Genomic DNA, 19,085 nt, shown 5'->3' on the forward strand with positions numbered 1-19,085 from the left:
GGCGGGGAGGCGCAGGAGCTTCTGCAGGTCGCTATGCTTCCTTATATCGATTACCGGGTGTAAGTTTCTGGACGACGCTTGAATACATGTTGCGTCTCAATCTCTGCCTCTTCGTTTATCGGTGTGTACTGGTTAGGTTCTGGAGGCCAGCTTGATTTTGGCTGGGACAACCATTCTGGTCCATACCACCAATAGCGACATATGTAGAGTCCTTATCGGTATGCCTCTAGTCAGTACATCCACCATGTTGTCTTTGCCCAGGCAGTAGCGCCATAACGCTGTTTAAGTAACTTGCATTATTTCAGTCACTACGTGCTTTACAAATTGACTCCACTTGCTATAGTTTCTGCGGATCCAGCTCAGTGTGATCATGGAGTCTGTCCACATGACGCTATGGAAATGCTTGAAATCCCATGAGGAGCAAATGTATTTTAGCAATCTGGCTCCCAATACTGCGACCATAAGTTCGAGCTTTCGAAGCCTTAATGTCTTAATAGGTGCCACTCTTGACTTCGCTACTATCAGAGAGGTAGCTGAGTTCCCACCTTCATGAAATGCTCTCAAATAGGCACATACTTCATAAGCCTTCAGGCTGGCGTTGACCAATATATGCAGTTCAGCCTCTTCAAGTGCTCCATGCAGTCGGTCTTTCACGCAACGCGGAATCTTTATGTGGCCGAGCTGTATTACATCTGCACACCAGGCTGTCCACTGCGTCCTGATCTTCGCGGGCAATTCTTTATCTCAGGAATGGCCTAAAACCCAAAGGCGTTGAAACAAAAGCTTCGCAGTGATGGTGAATGGGGATAGAATGCCAAGCGAATCATAAATTCGAGAAGCAACCTTCAGTAGGGTACGTTTTGTGTCGAGCTGGCCAGCCACTAAATACTGGGCCACAGACTTGGAAGAAAATTTGAAGTAATCATTTTCTATATCCCAATGAATTCCCAAGACCGCAGCTGCTTCTCCGGATGCTCCTTCTATTTGCTCCTGCTGGTTGTTAAAAATGTTCTGCAGCTAATGGTCATTGGTCTTCCACTTTCTGAGCTTCATGCCAGCATTTTTCATAATTGCTTTCGACTGCTCGTAGATGCGCCGACCTTCATGGAATGTGTCCGCACCCACCAATGAATCGTCGACATAAAATGCCTTCTTTAATGTAGAAGCGAGCTCTTTGTCTTCACATGCGTTATCAAAGTGGTAGTGAATAGTTGCCATGCGCAAGAAAGGGCTTGAAGTTAATCCAAACGATACCCGTGTCATGCGCCATTCGACGAGTTTATGGTGTTGGCTTACGGAAATGGAGTCAAACCAGAAAAACCGGAATGCATCTCAGTCAGTCTCCTGTATCTCAATTTGTAAGAATGCCTTTTCGATGTCAGAATTGATGGCGACAGGGAACCACCAAAAGTGAAGAAAGACTTGGAACAATTTTGGATTGAGGTTCACTCCTTTATCCAAGCAGTCGTTAAGGGATGGTACACATTGGGTGTGTGACGATGCGTCAAACACTACAAGCAGTTTGGTAGTTAACGATTCCTCTCTTATTACTTCTCGATGTAGCATATAATATATGGCGTGATCTTGCTTCCGAGGAGTATCCTTAGGCATCACTTCCGCGTTGCCCAACTCCAGATATTGCCGGATTACTGTGTCATATTGCTGCAACATTCTTTCCATCGTTGATAGCTTCCATGTTAATCTTTGTAGACGTCATAGCGCAATTTCCCAGTGGAATCGCGCAACAGACTCGTGGGAGGAAGGTTCCATTGAATATGCGATGCCCATTGCTTCTGGTTGCCAAAAAGATTGCAAGGTCTGCGAGGTTGATTCGTCATCACCAATTTCTTGCACTTTTAGAATGCAGACCATTAGGCTAGAGCTGCACTCAAGAAAGGCTTTTTGATGACTGGGTCCTTGTAGCGTCCATCCAAAAGCTGTATCGGTTGCTACCAGTCTTGGAACCTCTGCACATTTGACGACACGTCCCGACATGATTTGCAAAAGGTGGTCAGCCCCGACCAACAAGCTGATGCTATTTTCTGTTTGCGCATCAAACTTCTTTTTGTCCGCAATGACTTTGCCTTCAAGACGCAGGTTCTGAAGGAAATGGCTGTCAACTTTCGGGGAAGCAATATCGTGACAGATAACTGGAACAAAGATTGCGCGCAACGTGCAGGTGTCAGAACAGTGTTGGCTACGAAGAGAAACTTCTACCACTTGCCGTCTTTCCACAGTACTTGGTGATGAACAGCCAAACGTATTCAGCGCAATTTGTGTTTCTCCGAGCACCTATAGGTGTAATGTCTTGGCGAGATCTTCCGTGACGAAGGATCGCTGGCTCCCTCCATCGAGAATCCCTCTGACATACCTTGTGTTGCCGTTTTTGATGACAAAGCCGCGAAACGTTTGTAGATATACTTCACTGTGATTTGTTGTGCCCCCACTCAGTGAATCCTTGTCACACAGCGTAACTGATTCTGACGACACCATTCCGACTGTGCTGCCGGAGGTGTCAACTGGACAAAGAGGTGTCATTGATTGGTTCGATGTGTAGTGCGGGTCGCACATACTTGATGCGTGCCTCCCGTGGCAACTCGAGCAGATGAGTTTGACGCGGCATGAATGTGCCTGATGTCCTCGGGAAATGCATTGATAGCAGTGATTGTCTATCGCAAGCATTTCTTTTTTCAAATCGATGACAAGGTTCGTGTCACAAGCGGGGGTGCCATGTTTCTTTGACTTGCAGAAAAAACACTCACCCTAGCTGCTCGATGTGTTGTGTAGCACGGAAGCCATGTTGGTGCTGCTGCTTCGAGTCCTCCGTGCACAGTCATTCAGCACTCAGTCATTAAAGGGCTTGCACTGCTCCCAACTTTCTAGCTCTATACGTGTATAAGTGAGCAGCTCCTTTAACTCCGCATCAGATGTAGCAGCTGCATGCTTGGCTCAAAGGCATTGGCAGCAGACCCGTTTTCTCTTAGTGCCTGACTGCGCTTTGCACGTGTGTAGGCCAAAATAATGTTGTATGGTAGGGCTTTCTGTAAAATATCAATCAGCATAGCAGAAAAGATAAGCGTAGGAACATTTAGTGCAGTTAGACAACGGATATTCAGCTGCACAGCATCGCAAAGTCGCCTAAGGCCGCGGACGTCGCTTCCCGACTTGATGTGAGGTAGATTGTGAAGCACTGATAGGTGGTGTTGCTTGATCAGTTTTCGATCTCCGAAGCGTTCCTTCAATAACTTGATGGCGTCTGCATAACAGGCTTCGGAAGTCGGAAAACCACATATCGCAGCTGCCGCTTCATCCGCAAGATAATGAAGTAGATAGAAGAACTTCGTCGATGTAGACAAAGCGTTGTTAAGGTGGACAGTTTGCTCAAACTGCTCCCAGAAAGCCGACCATTCATGTATATCACCTCTAAATGTTGGCATGCCAAGGTTCGGCAGCCTTGGGCCAATTGCGGTCGGCACATCAGAAGGTGATGGGTTTGCGTTCTGAGGAGCAGCCGCCGCTGTACAGTCTCCATGTCGCAAATCGTCTATCTTGCAGTGAATCTCAGCTAACATGCTTATAGCTTTGTCATTATACTCTGCTCCCGCGACATACTCAGCTTCGAGCTCCTTGTCCGCTAGGTGCTCCTCGATCGCATCATTGATCTTTGAGAGCTCGTTGTTGCTCACTGACAAACGGTCATAAATACCTGTGAGCTTGGGCTTGTCCGCGGTAGGGTCACTTAGCAGTAACCTTGCTTCTTGCAGGAGCTTGGTGTTCCGGGCTCGTCGAGCGGAGCGCTTGTTCTTGAGGCGATTCATTGGATCCAGTGTTAAAGTCTAGTCTGGTCTACGCCGATCAGGAACGATCCGTTGCAATCCTGGCCACCCGCAGAACGACGGGGGCCAGTAGAAGGTCTCCTCCAGTCGTGCGATGAATGAGACGTGTCCACACGAGGGATTTCGGCACCACGATGTAAAGGAAAACTACCGAACGCCGTTTCTTGTTTCCAATTTCTTCTTCTTCTCTTGCGTACTAGCCTGCACACGTTTATTTTTTTTCTTTTCCAACAAGGGGGAAGTTTCAGAAGACTTACATTTATTCACAAATTACAGAACATCCGTCATTAATTGCAATAATCGGTGATGCGCATCTGCACACGTTTGCCTTGCAGCGAGTCAACCAATTTCGCATGCAGCTTGCAAAGCATGTCTACTTCGGCTACGGCATTCTCCTGGCAAGAGAAGTTGAGCGGCAATGTCCAGCACCGACACACTCTAAAGACGACGACAACAACTGCATCTCCGTTACTACCCTCTCCGCGAAAGCTGCAGCGTGGCCAACACGTGACGAGAAAAGAGGAGCATGTATATGTGCAAAGAAGCAGATCGGCATTTGAGAGAGAACGAACACTTCATGGCAGCTTTTTTTTTTTCTTGCTCTCTTTGCACGCTTTGTTGAAAGGAGAAGGGTTATGTGACAGGGACGGGAAAGGGGGAAGCGTGGCACCGGCGCATGAGAGAGAACCACACCCCGCGACAGCTTTTTTCTCTCTCTCTTTACGCATGGCGTTAGAAGGAGAACAGTCTTTACGTGGCAGTGGCGGAAAGGGGAGAAGCGTGCACAGGCGCGTTGCAAATCGCCATTTGAGAGAGAGCAAACATTCCATCGCAACCTTTTCTTTCCTTTTCCTTTCCTTCGAGGCACTGCGCCATACTCTCTACCAGGCTGCAGAAATTAGGTGTCCTTCTCCTCTTCTGACCACTACCACCACCACCTTTCCTTCGCGCTCAGTGTTGAGGTGTCGGAGGTGCCGCTGCGAGATTGGGCGGGGTGCTGAGAGCATTTTCTGAGCGCAGTATATTCGAATTAACCATCAAAAGTGCTTGCACGTTTGACTTACCAGGGGTTTTCGCCTATTGATATACACATAGCTTTGACAGGACCTCATTGTGAGTTCGAATTAACCGGAAGTTCAAATTAAGCGTGTCCGAATTAATGAAATTCGACAGTAATTCTAAGGACCGTAGCGTTTATCATGCTGCGCTGACAATGCAAAGCCATGCATGAATAGGCAATGTTTCTTACGCTTTGCTAAGATGACACAGTGGTTGCACCAAGGAGGTTGTAGTACTAAAATTTTTGGAGTGGCAGTCCCGCATACCCACCCATGTATTGAAGTGAAGCCGCGGCGGCCTTATTGTTCAGAGCAGAAGGAGGTGGCGACTGCCTTGTAGCACCCAGTGCTCTAATGCACTGGGCGCTTGCGGCTGCGCATTTCATTATAGCTACTACAACACCTGTTTATTATTCTTAAGAGGCGACGGGATGTGGTAGTGACTTTATTGCACTTCTGCTTTAATTTTTTTTCACACTTAGCAATTTAAGCGTGTTAAAGAAAAGGTACTCAGGGACATCAATTCGTATTATATGTTTACACAGTTGTCTCACAGCAGAAGTAACCAGTGTGAACATGCAGTGAAATTAAACGTTTCACTCGCACACAATTATAAGCCCTTGGCGAAAAACAGTACAGCGTGTTTGCAAACTCTTAATTATTGTGGGGGGTATTTGCCTTTTCACGGAGTTGTTTGAGAAGCTCTGGGATATCCGGAGAAAACGATTGCTTGGAAAAGTTCCAATTCTTCATCTGACAGTATGTTCTCCTCCAGTATCTTGTCAATAAAATTTCGAGAAGCCTCAATACATTTTAAAAGGCTCTATTGATACAGCAACGATGTTTTATCCTTTTTTTGCAGCTGCTAATTGTACCTCGTTTGCGATTCATTCAGTTTTTTTTTCTTTCTTGTACCACAATTCTTTGTGGGTGAAGTTTGGAGCTAGAGGGATTTTGACAGCTCCATCAATAAAAGGTACTTTAGGCGAAAGTGTTCATTTCCCTGACTTTTGAGAGGAGCCTGTTTCCTTTTCTTTCTACATGAAGGGAGGCATATCGCAACATAAGAAATTTTTGCATTGGGAGCGTAGTGCTCATGCGAATATAAGAAACTCAAAATCCAGGCCAAAGTGTTCATTTCCCTGACTTTTGAAAGGAAAAAAAAATGATATTGCTACAGCAGAGCTCAGTTTGAGCGTGAAGAAAACATACTATGCAGTTAAGAAGGGGATAAAACAGACGACAGTGTGAGCGCTAACTTCCAACTTTTGTTTATTGCGTACCCTTACAACACATTATATAGCTCATTCCATGTGACGCCACAGACATGACGAAACCGCACACGTGTGGCACAGCGCACTATCAAGGAAACCTAGTTGTTACCTGATTACAAATTATCAATTCTATACTAATGCTTCACAGCACGCGCTCTAGGAAATTGAGCTCTCTTTGAGATAAGGCCACAGACGGCGTACTCACGCACAGCTTTGCCCATTTTTTTATAGCGTTTAGCTCAATAATTTCCCTTCTCAACTGGTTACGATTGCGGCCCAAGATGACACACTGATCAAAGAATGGAGTGCATCTATTACAATGCACAGCCAGAAAACCACCAGAAGAAAGCTTGTTTTTTACATTGCAAGAGTGCTCGCGCAAGCGGTCATTAACACACCTACCAGTCTGCCCAATGTAAACCGTGCCACACGACAACAGGAACACGTACACAACAGCTAGGGCGCATTCAACAAACTTAGTTCCATGCTTCTTTCCACAGGTGGGTTGCACATCCTTCTTGAGGTCGGTAAGCTTACATAGACGGCTTAGTTTGTCTGGAGCAGAGAACACCGCGCGGACATTTCCTCTCAGGGCTATTTTTTTCAAATGGTGCGAAATCTGATGTACGTATAGAATCACACTGATTTTCCCAGCATCAGACTCACCATTGGTCTGATTTCACACCATTTGAAAAAGATAGCCCTAAAAAGAAATGTTTGCGTGTTCTCTGCTCCAGACAAACTAAGCCGTCTGTGTAAGCTTACCAACCACAAGAAGTAGGTGCAACCCACCTGTGGAAAGAATCAAGAATTAGCAGGAGGTGGATATCCTGGAGAAGGATAGCAGCTCAGGAGAAAGACCTGTCATGTGCCTTAAGTCAGTGTCGCAGAACAGGCAGGACATTTGTGCAGCCCACACTTCATGAGCGGTTAAAATGACAAAGACATGTGCTCTAATAAAAACTGCTGCCAACATCAAAGCCTCCCTGACAATGTTTAATTAGGCTTCAAAGCATAATAAGTTAATAACATCTTGTTGCCATTGCTCAACAAGAGTGCAAAAAAAAGAGCATACGTTCTCGATGTTATCAGCATTGTGGCATTCTGCAAAAGGCAGCACTGCCATAAATGTTCTACAATTGTTATTTTTTGGCTGGCATCTTTTCACAATAAGAGCTATGTTGTTTTACTTGTGTGACCACCTACCTGCTGCCAGTACCACGAGCTCAGCATGCTGCAGCTCGGCGTGGTTGAAGAGTCGATTGAGCTCAATAGCGGCCGCCAGAGCCAGCTCCTGGCAGCGACCCCCTTTGCCAGAGCCCGTCACGTGCACAGTCGTCTCACCCGCAGTCACCACGCAGATGGGCCGGCCCATGTCGAAGGCCCGTTCGGCCGACTCTTTCAGCTGTTCCAGTTCGCGATAGCGGACCTGGATCCCATGCATATTGAAAATTAGAGCTACAAGAAGAGACCACCAGCACAATTAGGGAGGTAGCTGTATCAGGTAGATAAGCTGAAGTGATGCGCACCTGCAAGCACCATCGTCGGCGCATGCTCACCCCTTGTGTGCCTTGTCCCCTGCCGGGCATAACATGTGTGTGAATAAAGGCTGGATGCTTTTTACCTGTCTGCAGAAAACTAGTCACGGTTGTCACTCAGTCGGTACAGCAACCGATACACGGTGTCAGAACGAGAAGACACAGCCACAGTGCAAATAACAAGAACGCCGACCAAGGTGAAATACACAAAAGTTAAAAAGACGTTTCGGCTCCCCACACAGAAGCCTTGTTCACAGTGACCGCAAATGGCATAGTGCGCTCTTTTTATGCACGTTTCATCACGTGTTGCAGACATCGCGCGTACACAGAAGGGAGTGTCCCAATATTTCTGTTCAACATATGCGCAGTAGTTTGAGTGGCCAGAGATTCCATGTGCAACCATGGTAACAACTTTCTTTCCGTGGCAATGATGCAGGCTTTATCCCAGTCGATAACGTGCCCAGTAGACGCAACATGTTCTGCGAGGGCATTAGAAGCTACTTTCTCGTTCTTGATGTCATTAAAATGTTCCCGGAGCCTTCTTTTGTAATTGCCCGTTTCACCAATGTATCCGTATTCACAGTCTTTGCAAGGAGTTTTATACACGACGCGGGAAAAATCATGTCTGTCCAACTTATCTTTGACATTTGTGAGACGGCCTCAGAGCTTTCTTGTCCGAACGTGAGCCACTTGGACGTCGTAGCCGCGCAATAATCGAGCGAGGATCTCGTTGAAGCCTGAAACATAAGGCACCGATGCGTGTTTTCTTGTAGCAATGGTGTGTGACAGAGCCGGGCGCTGCAGTTGTCGCTGCACCGAGTTCATGTAGGAAAGCGGGTATCTGCAAGTAGCCAGCTCCCGTTGAATGGACTCTACATCTTCTACTGTGTCTTCTTCCTTCGAACGAATCCTCCAAGCACGCTTTACGAGTGTAGACACAACAGAACGTTTATGGCAGGATGGGTGAGAATTGAAACTTAGAAAACGACCGGCGTGTGTTTTTTTTCTGTAGACGCTGAAAGTGATTCTTCTTTCACGGTAAACTGTATCGCGGCCTCCACAGAATTTAGCTATTTCAAGAATACTGGCAGGGCATCTCGTTGCAAAACACAGAAACAATCATCCACATATCGAAGGAAGGTCTTTGGCGGGGCAGCAAATGAAGTAAGAGCCCGGTTTTCAACAGCCTCCATGGTAAGGTTTGCGACAGTGACGGACACAGAAGATCCCATTGCAGTGCCATGCACCTGCTTGTAGTATTTGCTCCTGAATATAAAGTAGGTGTTCTCTAAGCAGAACTGAAGCAACCGTAACAGATCAGGAACATCGATGGGCGTGCACAGCCACCGTGCTTGTGCACGGTCAAGCAGAATCATGAACCTTGTGAAGCCACCAGAGTCGCTGCATTTTGTCATCGAAATTAGTAAGCAGTGGAACCTTTCGAAACAAAAGTTCAAACTTTGCTTGGCTGCTTCTGCAGCAGATAAAATGCCTAGACAGGATGCTACAAAGATCGCCTTATTGCCAACTCTGGCAGGTGATGATGCCTTAGAACTTTCCAATTTCACCTTTAAGGACGACAAGAGCAGAGAAAGTTATGCAGCTGTCATTGCTAAGTTCCACACTTAATGTGCCGAACACCTGAATGAAGTGCATGAGCACTGCATATTCCAGAAACGCATCCAAGCTCAGGGTGAGCCAGTTTATCAGAGAGCACAGAAAGATGTCTCGCTTCTGAAATTTTGGCACGATAGCAGACTCATTCATTCGTGACCAAATAGTATTTGGAACGAAGGATGACAAAGTCAGACAAAAGTTGCTGCAATATAAAAAGTCAACTTTGGGTAAAGCGGAAGAAGTCTGCAAGGCTACGGAGATGTCGGCCACCCAAAATGAGATTTGGTCACAAGAACCGAAACAGATTGATGCTGTAAAACGACATTTCGCATAACATCTTCACGGTAAACTCTTTATCCCGCCAAGCCGTACATCTTGTCGCCTTTTTAACTCGTGCAGCGTCCAGCGTTTGCACGGTTCTACGTCTTCTTTTAGTCAATCTTTTTTGCCAACAGCCATTGCAGAATGGAACACTTTGCCAGACTGTGTTGTCGTTGAGCGAAACCCTATTGCGTTTAAGCAGTTGCTCACTGATCATCTTACGCTGTAAAATTCTTTTACACTGTTCTTGCTTTTCGCCTTTATATGCCTGATTCAAATTGTAACATTTTTTTTTTGCTTTTAAATAAGTCTGCATTTCTATGTGTTATGTTTCAGTATTGTGATCCGATATGTTTTGTAACTCTTTATGTAACCTCCCCCCCCTTATGTAATACCTCGAGAGGGGCCTTTAAGGGAAAAATAAATGATGATGATGATGATGAATACGAGGAACAGCCGGCAACGTTCAAGTGCCGCAAGTGTGGGCGTGTACACGGTCCACGAAGCTGCCCTGCATTTCGCAAAACATTGGAAAAATGCCAAGGCTAGAATCATTTCGCTGTACAATGCAAGGCAAGCAGACAAGTCCAGGAAGTACGGAGCACCGAGGATACCGATGCGGAATTTGGCATTTTGGACATCGGCGTCAACAGCGTTCGAAGAGCAGGTGACTGTGACTGGGTGGTGAGAGCGCAAGTTTCAGGCATGACACTGGACTTGAAAGTTGACACAGGATCGCAAGCCAATCTCATGCATGTCTCGGCATACAGAAAGCTGCAAATAAGAATACCCTTGGCTAGAAATAACTGTATCCTGCGATCTTACGCCAAAGGAGTCAACAAACATCTTTGCACTATGGTGACAGTCGGAAGCAAAACGGCAAAGATTGATTTCTTCCTCGTGAAGAAGGATCGGCAGGCCATATTAGGACTGCAAGCGAGTGAGCTGCTCGAACTATTCTTGCACACCGCTAATGAATGATGTTGGAATAATCAGCAGCAAGGAAGTTGTCCAGCAGTATCGACGCCTTTTTTTCTGGGACTAGATGTATCAACCGCTCATACACCATGGTTTTTCGAGAAGACGCTGTCCCAGTTGTCCAGCAACCCGCCGTTTGCCCCTTGCCTTACGAGAGCCTCTGCGCGAAGAACTTGACCGCATGGTCAAAGCCGGCATTATAGACAAGCAAGACCAGCCGACGGACTGGGTAAGTCCTCTGGTTAGTATCAGAAAAAAAGACGGCAAGCAAAGGTTATGCATGGACCCGAGGAAAATTAATAACTGTCTGAAGAGCGAGCATTACGAGATGTTGCGTAGAGAAGATATTGAATCTGAATTAGCGGGAGCACGTTTCTTTTCGCGCCTTGATGCCAACTCAGGGTTTCATCAGATACCGCTGCATAAGGAAATGTCAAGAGTTTCTCCGTTCGCAACTCCTTTCGGTCGTTACCGCTTTTTGAGGCTGCCCTTCAGCATAGACTCCGCCCAGAAGTGTCTCGAAAGACTATCAGTGAAATCTTCGAGACACTGCCAGGAGTGCGAGTATACATCGATGACATCATCATGTGGGGTACCACAAGACAAGAGCACGATGAGACGTTATGAGCAGAAATGAAAGCGACACAGAAACCTGGTCTAACGTTTAATGAAGACAAATGCATCAATGGCGAGAGCAAGATTTTTTCTCTTGGTGACAGCAGAAGACATACACCCAAATCCTACCTTGGTCTGTTCTCTGCTAAGTATAACACTACTGAAAGATGAACAAGCTGTGCAGCGTCTGCTAGGTGTCGTAAAACTATTTTGCCAAGTTCCTGCCATCGCTCACAGACTGAACGAAACTGCTTTGCGACTTGATAGAAAAAGATCGCATCTTTCAGCAGACAGAAAACCACTCTAAAGAATGGAAAATGATTTGTGACAGTTTGAGCAAAGGTCTAGTGCTGGCGATTTTTGATCCTAAAAAGATTCAGAGGAAAAATCAGATCCTTCGCAAAATGAAATAAGCGCCGCTCTCTGACAATGCTCTGAGGGTTCGTAGAAGCCAATTGCTTATGTCTCGCGCGTCTTAACAGAAGTGCAACGAGGGTACTTTCAGATAGAAAAAGAGGCTGTTGTCTTTGGGTGCGAAAAGTTTCACCATTTCGTATACAGGCGTAACATTACCCTCGAGACCGACCCCTGACCCTTGATAGCAGTGTCTGAGAAGCCGTAGAAGGAAAGCCACCCAGATTACAACTATTTTTTCTTCGCTTACTTAAGTACCACTACATGCTCCACTTTGCTTTAGAAAATGTTTGGTTGTCGCCGGCATGCTGTCTTGGATGTCTGTGGAAAAGCCAGAAGAAAACACAAATGATGACGTAGAAGTTCAAGCGGTAAGTGTTCTTTCATCACTGGTCAGCGAAGCAACATTGAAGTGTTTGGCTCAAAAAACTAGCAAGAACTACTGCTTGAGCCAAGTGATTAATTGTCTGGAATGCAATAGGCCAGTCTGTGGGACACTAAAACCCTTAGAAAGTCAATTAGTTGTGAGTGGTGTGTTGCTTAAGGGATGTAAAGCAGTGATACCACCAAGCATGCGTCCTGAGTTACTGCGAAGAAATAACGAATGCCACTTGGGAGTAAATAAATTTAAATCTCGAGCGTGTAGGTTACTGTTCTGGCAGGGTCTTAATATGGACATTGAAGCATTTATCAGAAGATGCCCAGTTTGTCAGAAGTACGTTTATCAGCAGCAAAGTGAACCGTGAAGCGCGCACTGCCAGAACATGCATAATACCATGTAGGTGTCGACAGTTTTCAGTGGGCAAGAAAATCATACTTGTGCGTTTTTGATGCTTTATCCAACTTTCCTGAGGTGGAGCTTCTACATAACACAAAATCAGCCACAGTTGTGACAAAGCTCAGTGCAATCTTTGCACGGTATGGAATACCTATTGAGGTGTGCACAGATAATGGCCCGCAGTTTGGGAGCCGCGAATTTGCATCGTTTGCAAAAAAGTACAGCTTTAAACACATTACGTCCAGCCCATGGTTCCCCCGCTCGAACGATCTCGCGAAAAAGGGTGTTCAAATCGTAAACAGAATCTTAAAACAGACGTTGGAGATGGAAGATAACTTGTGGCTTGGATTATTCGCTTACAGGACCCGTCCGCTAGAAGATGGCCAGTCACCTGGAGAGTTACTTCAAGGACGACGACTTCGGACAACTTTTCCAGACTTTAACGAAGCTCTAAGACAGTGGGTAAAGAAGCATAACAGTACCAACCCCCACGACGTAGTGTTCGTCTGTTACAAAGAGGTCAAGTTCAGGGTACGAGGAGACTCGTGGGCACAGAAAGCAAAGGTTCTGAATGCGGCTAACCAACCCATGTCGTACCAGGTCGCCACCGAAGACCGCAGTGTATTGCGCTGCAACCGCCAACACCTAAGGGCTACGGCTGAACCTTTCAGCACTTCGAGTAGTGTTGATGACGCCCCCGATGACTTCCAGGAGGACGGGTACACTGAAACGGTCGAACCTAATGATGAAAGCGCATATAATGCTGCACCATCGACGCGAGAACCAAAAAGAAAACAGCGCGAAAGGAAGCAACCACAGCGGTTGAGATATATGGGCAACTTCGTTCCGTTAACTCAAACCCTTCGGATTGGGGCGGTGTTTTTTTTTAAGGGACTGGCCTTTCGTCAAAATATTACAGTGATTTTGTTTCATTCCAAGAGAGGAAGATGTATCGCGTAGATAAGCTGAAGTGAACGGAGATGATTTAGACTCCAACCAAAAGTTGGATCAACGAGAGAAAGGGGGGGTCATTATCCGCCCTGCGAGTGCTTTGAAGATGCCGCTGCTACGTAGTCTCCGCAGTCACCCCTGAAGAAGGAACCAAGTCGGAATCTTCAAAACTTCTGGTAGGAGTCTAAATCGTCTCCCAGCTTCATACTCAACCAGACAGACTTCTGCCAAATGTTTACATTGAAGCTGAAGTGATACGTGCCTGCAAGCAGCATTGTCGGCGCATGCTCACCACTTGTGTGTCTTTTCTCCTACCTGGTATAAAATGTGTGTGAATAAAGGCTGGGTGCTTTTTACCAGTCTGCTGAAAACTGGTCACGGTTGTCACTCAGTTGGTACAGCAACCGATACAGTGGCGTTTTCAGGTCGTCAGGGTTAACTGCTCCTGTACGTGTTTGCACAGTGTATCTCCATCCAGCCTCCTGGCAAGAGAGTTGTGACAACAAGGCTTCGAGACAGAGTGGTGAACTGGTACCAGTGGCGTAGCCAGGGAGGGGCACACCGGACCTGTGCCCCTCACCCCAAACTTTTTTTTTCACCATGGCATGCAGAGCGAAAAATGACCCTTTAAAAAGGTGCCCCCCCTCCCCCCTGCAAAAAATTTCTGCCTCTGCCCTTGACTGGTACAACAGAAAAAAAAACAAATGGCGGAGCCAGGCAGACTAAAGGACAGTGTGGTAATTTCCAACTGATATTTATTAGCAAATTGCATCAAATACATTGTTTTGCACAAGCACACAGAAGCACTTACGCATCCCACCAAATAAGACAGCACCGTCGCAAATTAGAGAGGAAAGTTTCATAGACGGTCCATGAGATTTCTTCTGAATTAACAAATATCAGTACTATTTACCCAAAGATCGGGCTATAAAGAGCAGCACCGTCACCACACTAGTGTGAATAGGTGGCCGGCAGTGCACATGCAAATGCACACAGCTGCGCTTTTTTGCGAGCGGTGTGCAGGAAAATGATAAGTGTAACCTTAAGAGAGAGCAAAGTGAATCAGGCAACAAACCGAGGTTAAGAATATCATAGTAGAAATCAAGGCGAAATGAACATAGCAAGTAGGCAGGATAAACGCTGGTCATTAAGGATAACTGACTGGATTCCCAGAAAACGCAAACGCACGAGGGGGAGACAGGAAGCTAAATGGGTCGATGAGAGGAAGCTAAATGGGTCGATGAGATTTAAAAGTTTGCAGGTATAACGTGGAAGCAAAAGCAACGGGTCGATTGGCAGAACATAGGAGAGGCCTTTGCCTTGCAGTGAGCATGCGTAGCCAGACTGATGATAATAAATGCTCATTTGCTTTGCACAAGCTGTCTTATCACGCGCTTGTGTTATCCCCTGCCTCCTTTTCCTAGTGGGGGAGAGGATGAGACCGGCCACACTTTACTTTTCGCCTAAGAGGGAGGGATGCTAAATCTACACCATGCATTGACTTAGCTGCCCCTGCCCCCAATGATAGGGAACCCTGTGCATGCCCATGAGTGGGGCCGAAACTTTCGTGTTTTCTTTTCTGATGATGATTGATTGATATGTGAAGTTTAACGTCCCAAAACCACCATATGATTATGAGAGACGCCGTAGCGGAGGATTCTGGAAGTTTCGACCACCTGGGGTTCTTTAACGTGCGCCCAAATCTGAGCACATGGGCCTACAACATTTCCGCCTTCATCGGGTATTTTCTTTTCTTCGTTCTTGCTGGTTGTGTAACAGCTGGCCACGCCTAAAGCCCCTATACCTTCGGAAAGATACAGTGTTCTTTTGATCTGCGCCGCTTCCTCCTCTCAGCGGCTTGAAAGCAAACTGCAAGCTCGTGGCGCGTTACAGGGGGTGCCACTGTGGCAAGCGAACGAAAAAAAGCACATGCCAGAGAAGAGGCGGCGAGGGGGAGAGCATTGGCAGTACTTTTACGAAGTATAGGGGCTTCAACCACGCGAAGTGATATGTTGCTAACAAACGCATGTGAAAACACGTAACTAATCACGATCACGTAATTTTGCAACTGAAACCATGCACAGTTATGTAACTAATCGTGTGAAATGTTCTCGCATAAATTACGTGATTAGCATATCTACTTACGTGACACGTTCCTGCCAAACCCGCATACTTTTGCTAACCAGAGTCGATCCACGTGTTACAGTTTTATATTGAAATGCAAGTTGTCAAAAATCTGCAGTGATGCATTGGATTCCACGCAACATGCGCGAGCCAAACACCATCCTCAAGCATTTGAACTAGCCTTCGGCTCCACTTGCAATGGGAACGTGTTGTGCTCAATACGATACCCGTTTCAATATTTTTATAGCTGAAGAAGTCAGCTGATGCCCAAAGACTCCACGTGAGTGAGGCGACCGTCCGTGAGTGGTGGCTTCAACAGGAGTTCCTTATTGGGCGCGAATGTGGCTAACAAGGTTTTCGTGGCCTTTGTCACGGCCACCACTTTGGATTGGAACAGCGTGTCAGTGATTTTGTCACACAACAGTGCAGTCACCTTGTGGCGGCCAGTGTTGGACCGATACAGTTGAGAGAGCTATGTCGCTCGGCAGATGGGAATCCCATGAACTAAGTTCAGCACACCAGGAAGGTTGGTGCTGAATACCACATTTTAGTATGGTGTTTTAAAAATAAATGCGCCTTTTTATGCTTCTGCTGGCCTCACGTTATCTTGGGCAATCTTCTTGCCTTCTTGGAAGCTAGAAAAGGCACCCTTTATATTACTTTCGCAATTGTTTTTAGTACCGATATTTATTTAATTTTTCCCTGGACGCAATAAAAAGTCACCCATATTCATTCGAAAAAACTCTTTCCAACAGCTTCAATGAACGAACTGGGGTAGTTCGAAAATGAGAGATCATGGCACGTCGTGGCTAGGTTGGCTACTTGGTGCTTCGGTTACAAGGGAAGTTTCTCTGCCTGATGTACAAGGGAAGTAACCATGGACTTCTTGTGACACACTGTGTGCATAGAGCTGAAGCCAAAGTACTTGCCGGTGTTTGTTTCTTTTCTGAAAACACTAAACGACAACCTACTGCCATCACGTTTCACGAGTGCGACCAAAACTGGTAGACGACCATCAACTTTTTTCTCTGTTGTGAACTGTATAGCTGTTTCCATTCTATTAAAGCAAGGTGCCTACCAATTTGTTATTTTAAAATTTCTTGACATTTACAGGTTTTTCATGATGACTAAAAGCAAATTCCATGACTGCCACGTCTGCTTAGAAAACTCTGTGCATTGGAAACAAATCCTCGAGTGGTAAAAAATTATGAAGTAAAATTATGAAGTCAAATTATAAATTATGAAGTATTTCTATGAAGTAAGTAAACATATTTACCAGATGCACTCATGCTCTGAGTGCATCTGGTAGAAGTGGTGCCATCTCATGGCATCCATTCAAAATGAGGACACGGGAGCCTGGCCGGTTCTGCCACTGGAGTACGTATAATCTATTTTCTATAATGGCTATAGCCCAGGCCGTTAGGATGTGGATTGGATTGAAGTGAATTTGATCGACCTGAACTGCTGTATTTACTGATTTAACTATTCAGGATGTGGATTGGATTAGATCTGACTCGACCTGGATTGTTGTATTACCTACTGATTTGCGTCCCCGCCTAACTTCATTGCGCACCTCTAAAATATACTTTTCTGAAAAAAATTAATAACTACTCACATATTCTGTGTACCTTGCCTTGACAACGAGTAACGACAGTGTTGCACGAACACAGCCGCACTCCAAAGTTTTCTTTTTTTATTTTTTCCAACGAGCACACGCATGTTTGCATTTTGTGCCTCTGGGCTTTGACGCTTGAAGTGCAACGAAAGTCCTTGGATGGCTGCAATGAAAGACGGGGACCGCGTTTAAAGTGCCAACGTTTGAATATATGGTGGCAAAAAGGAATCTGTCAAGGTGAAACAGCTACCATGATTTCACACATGAATCACAGATGTCCGCATGTTACCTTGATTTACATACTCTTTTGTGGATGTCACACTAAAAATAATTACGATTCATTTACACAATTTCACAAAACTGAAATGAGAAATTTAGCTGAAATTACTTAAGTTCTATTTTTGAAACACAAGCTACCAGCAATAAGTGTGTAGCTGAGGATATTTGCTGTTGTATCACCAATAATAATAATAATAATAATAATAAAAATGAGTAGCCCGGCAAGGTTCTGCTGATGGTAATTCTAGCCTAGACAAACTAGACGGCCTTTAAGTCGAGCCAAAATCGTGGCCTGCGGCACAAGATGCGGCACGAGGCGCAAGATGCAAGCATGCGCAGTAGGGTGTAGGCACCACCGCCAACGCTGGATTTGTGAGTAGGTGCGACTATAAATGCTCCGCATTTAAAAGAAGCTTGCATCATGCTTGCACCTGGAATCCAGACAGAAAACTGTACGTACGCACAACAGGAGTGATGGGACACTTCTGACAATGTACTCTCACTGCTTACGTCACATATTTAGGCATACTTAAGTACGCTGTGCCTTTCTTACGGTTTTTATTGTGAACGGGGTTCTCTCCCATATCGGGTGCCCAAATGTCAGCAAACTTTGTGTTCCATGGGTCGGTGTATCACTTCACGTTTACACTAAGAAGCAACAGTTATACACTGTCTTTTTTTTCTCACACCTCTTCTAGCAGCTCACTGTAGTTGCAGTTGGAAGAGCAACTTCGTAAGCTTTGATCAATGGTAATGTCTATTTCAATTCAATTCAATTCAATTTTATTTCATCCCAAGCATGAGGGCAGGCTCGGGAGAAAAGTGACGTTTTGTCACTTGAGGAGAACCCGAGCCTGTGATGGCTGCACAGAACTGCTGTTAGTTTCCATGACCTGGCCAGGTGTTTAGAAATTCCTCGACTTTTTCATGAATTTTCCACAAGGGTCCCAATTTCTTGACTTTTCTAGGTTTTCCAGGTTGGTAGACACCCTATTAAGGGGTACTGACTTGAAATTTTTTATTTGTCGTTTTTTTGCATCAAGTGATATGTCAAGCCACTGAGAGCGTAGGAAACTTGCCGGTAAGCGTGAGTGCACGCTGAAAAATTATTACAGCATGCTTTTAAAAGCTAGTTTCAGTTCCTACTGTACCCTGACATCACAACATGGTACGAGAAGCACCACCAGATGGTAGTATGTGCACGCGCAAGTTTTTGTGACTATTCCCATCCGCGCATCGCTTCTTCACTCATCTGCTGTGCGCCGCACGTCTGTCCCTGCAGGGGTGCACAACATTGAGATGGCATGATTTCCTAAGGTGCAGGTTCTTCGTCGACAATCCGAACTCAGTCAGCAACTGCATGTTGTGCGTGTACGCGTCGGAAGTGAAGTGGAACGAACAAAGTAAACTCCGCCTGGTTGGCGTCCATTCTCCGCCTCGCCCACGATGCATGAAGTCGACCCACGCTTGTCTCGGCGCCCGATGGCACTGGAATCGGTAAAACTTGCACATACTCCTTTACGTTAATGTGATACCCATTTGCGTTTACCGTTACCGGAACACATGTATTTCAATGTGCTGGCTCCAACATTTCTAGAAATAGGTAAGTTGCAAAACTGAGCAATGTTGCGCGAGAGCGGCGCATGTGGCGCTGCTGTCGTATCCGTATTTACTCACTGCATGCTGG

General features: G+C 45.9%; 2 protein-coding genes across 7 annotated transcripts in view; one reads left to right on the forward strand and one right to left on the reverse strand.

The window, feature by feature from the left end:
• Positions 1-19,085, forward strand: part of Mon1 (vacuolar fusion protein MON1 homolog) — a 476,225-nt gene that overhangs the window by 300,214 nt on the left and 156,926 nt on the right. The window lies entirely within an intron of this gene.
• Positions 1-19,085, reverse strand: part of LOC119173510 (glycerate kinase) — a 270,522-nt gene that overhangs the window by 3,371 nt on the left and 248,066 nt on the right. For 5 of the 6 annotated variants that reach the window (XM_075896529.1, XM_075896528.1, XM_075896526.1 and 2 more), the window contains one exon: positions 7,375-7,597. The exons of the other annotated variant lie outside the window; for it this stretch is intronic. In XM_075896529.1, coding sequence (XP_075752644.1) covers positions 7,375-7,597 — 223 coding nt within the window. The remainder of the gene's footprint in view (positions 1-7,374; positions 7,598-19,085) is intronic. 6 annotated transcript variants of the gene reach the window in all.

This window comes from Rhipicephalus microplus, chromosome 5, assembly GCF_043290135.1.
Source record: "Rhipicephalus microplus isolate Deutch F79 chromosome 5, USDA_Rmic, whole genome shotgun sequence".
NCBI lineage: Eukaryota > Metazoa > Arthropoda > Arachnida > Ixodida > Ixodidae > Rhipicephalus > Rhipicephalus microplus.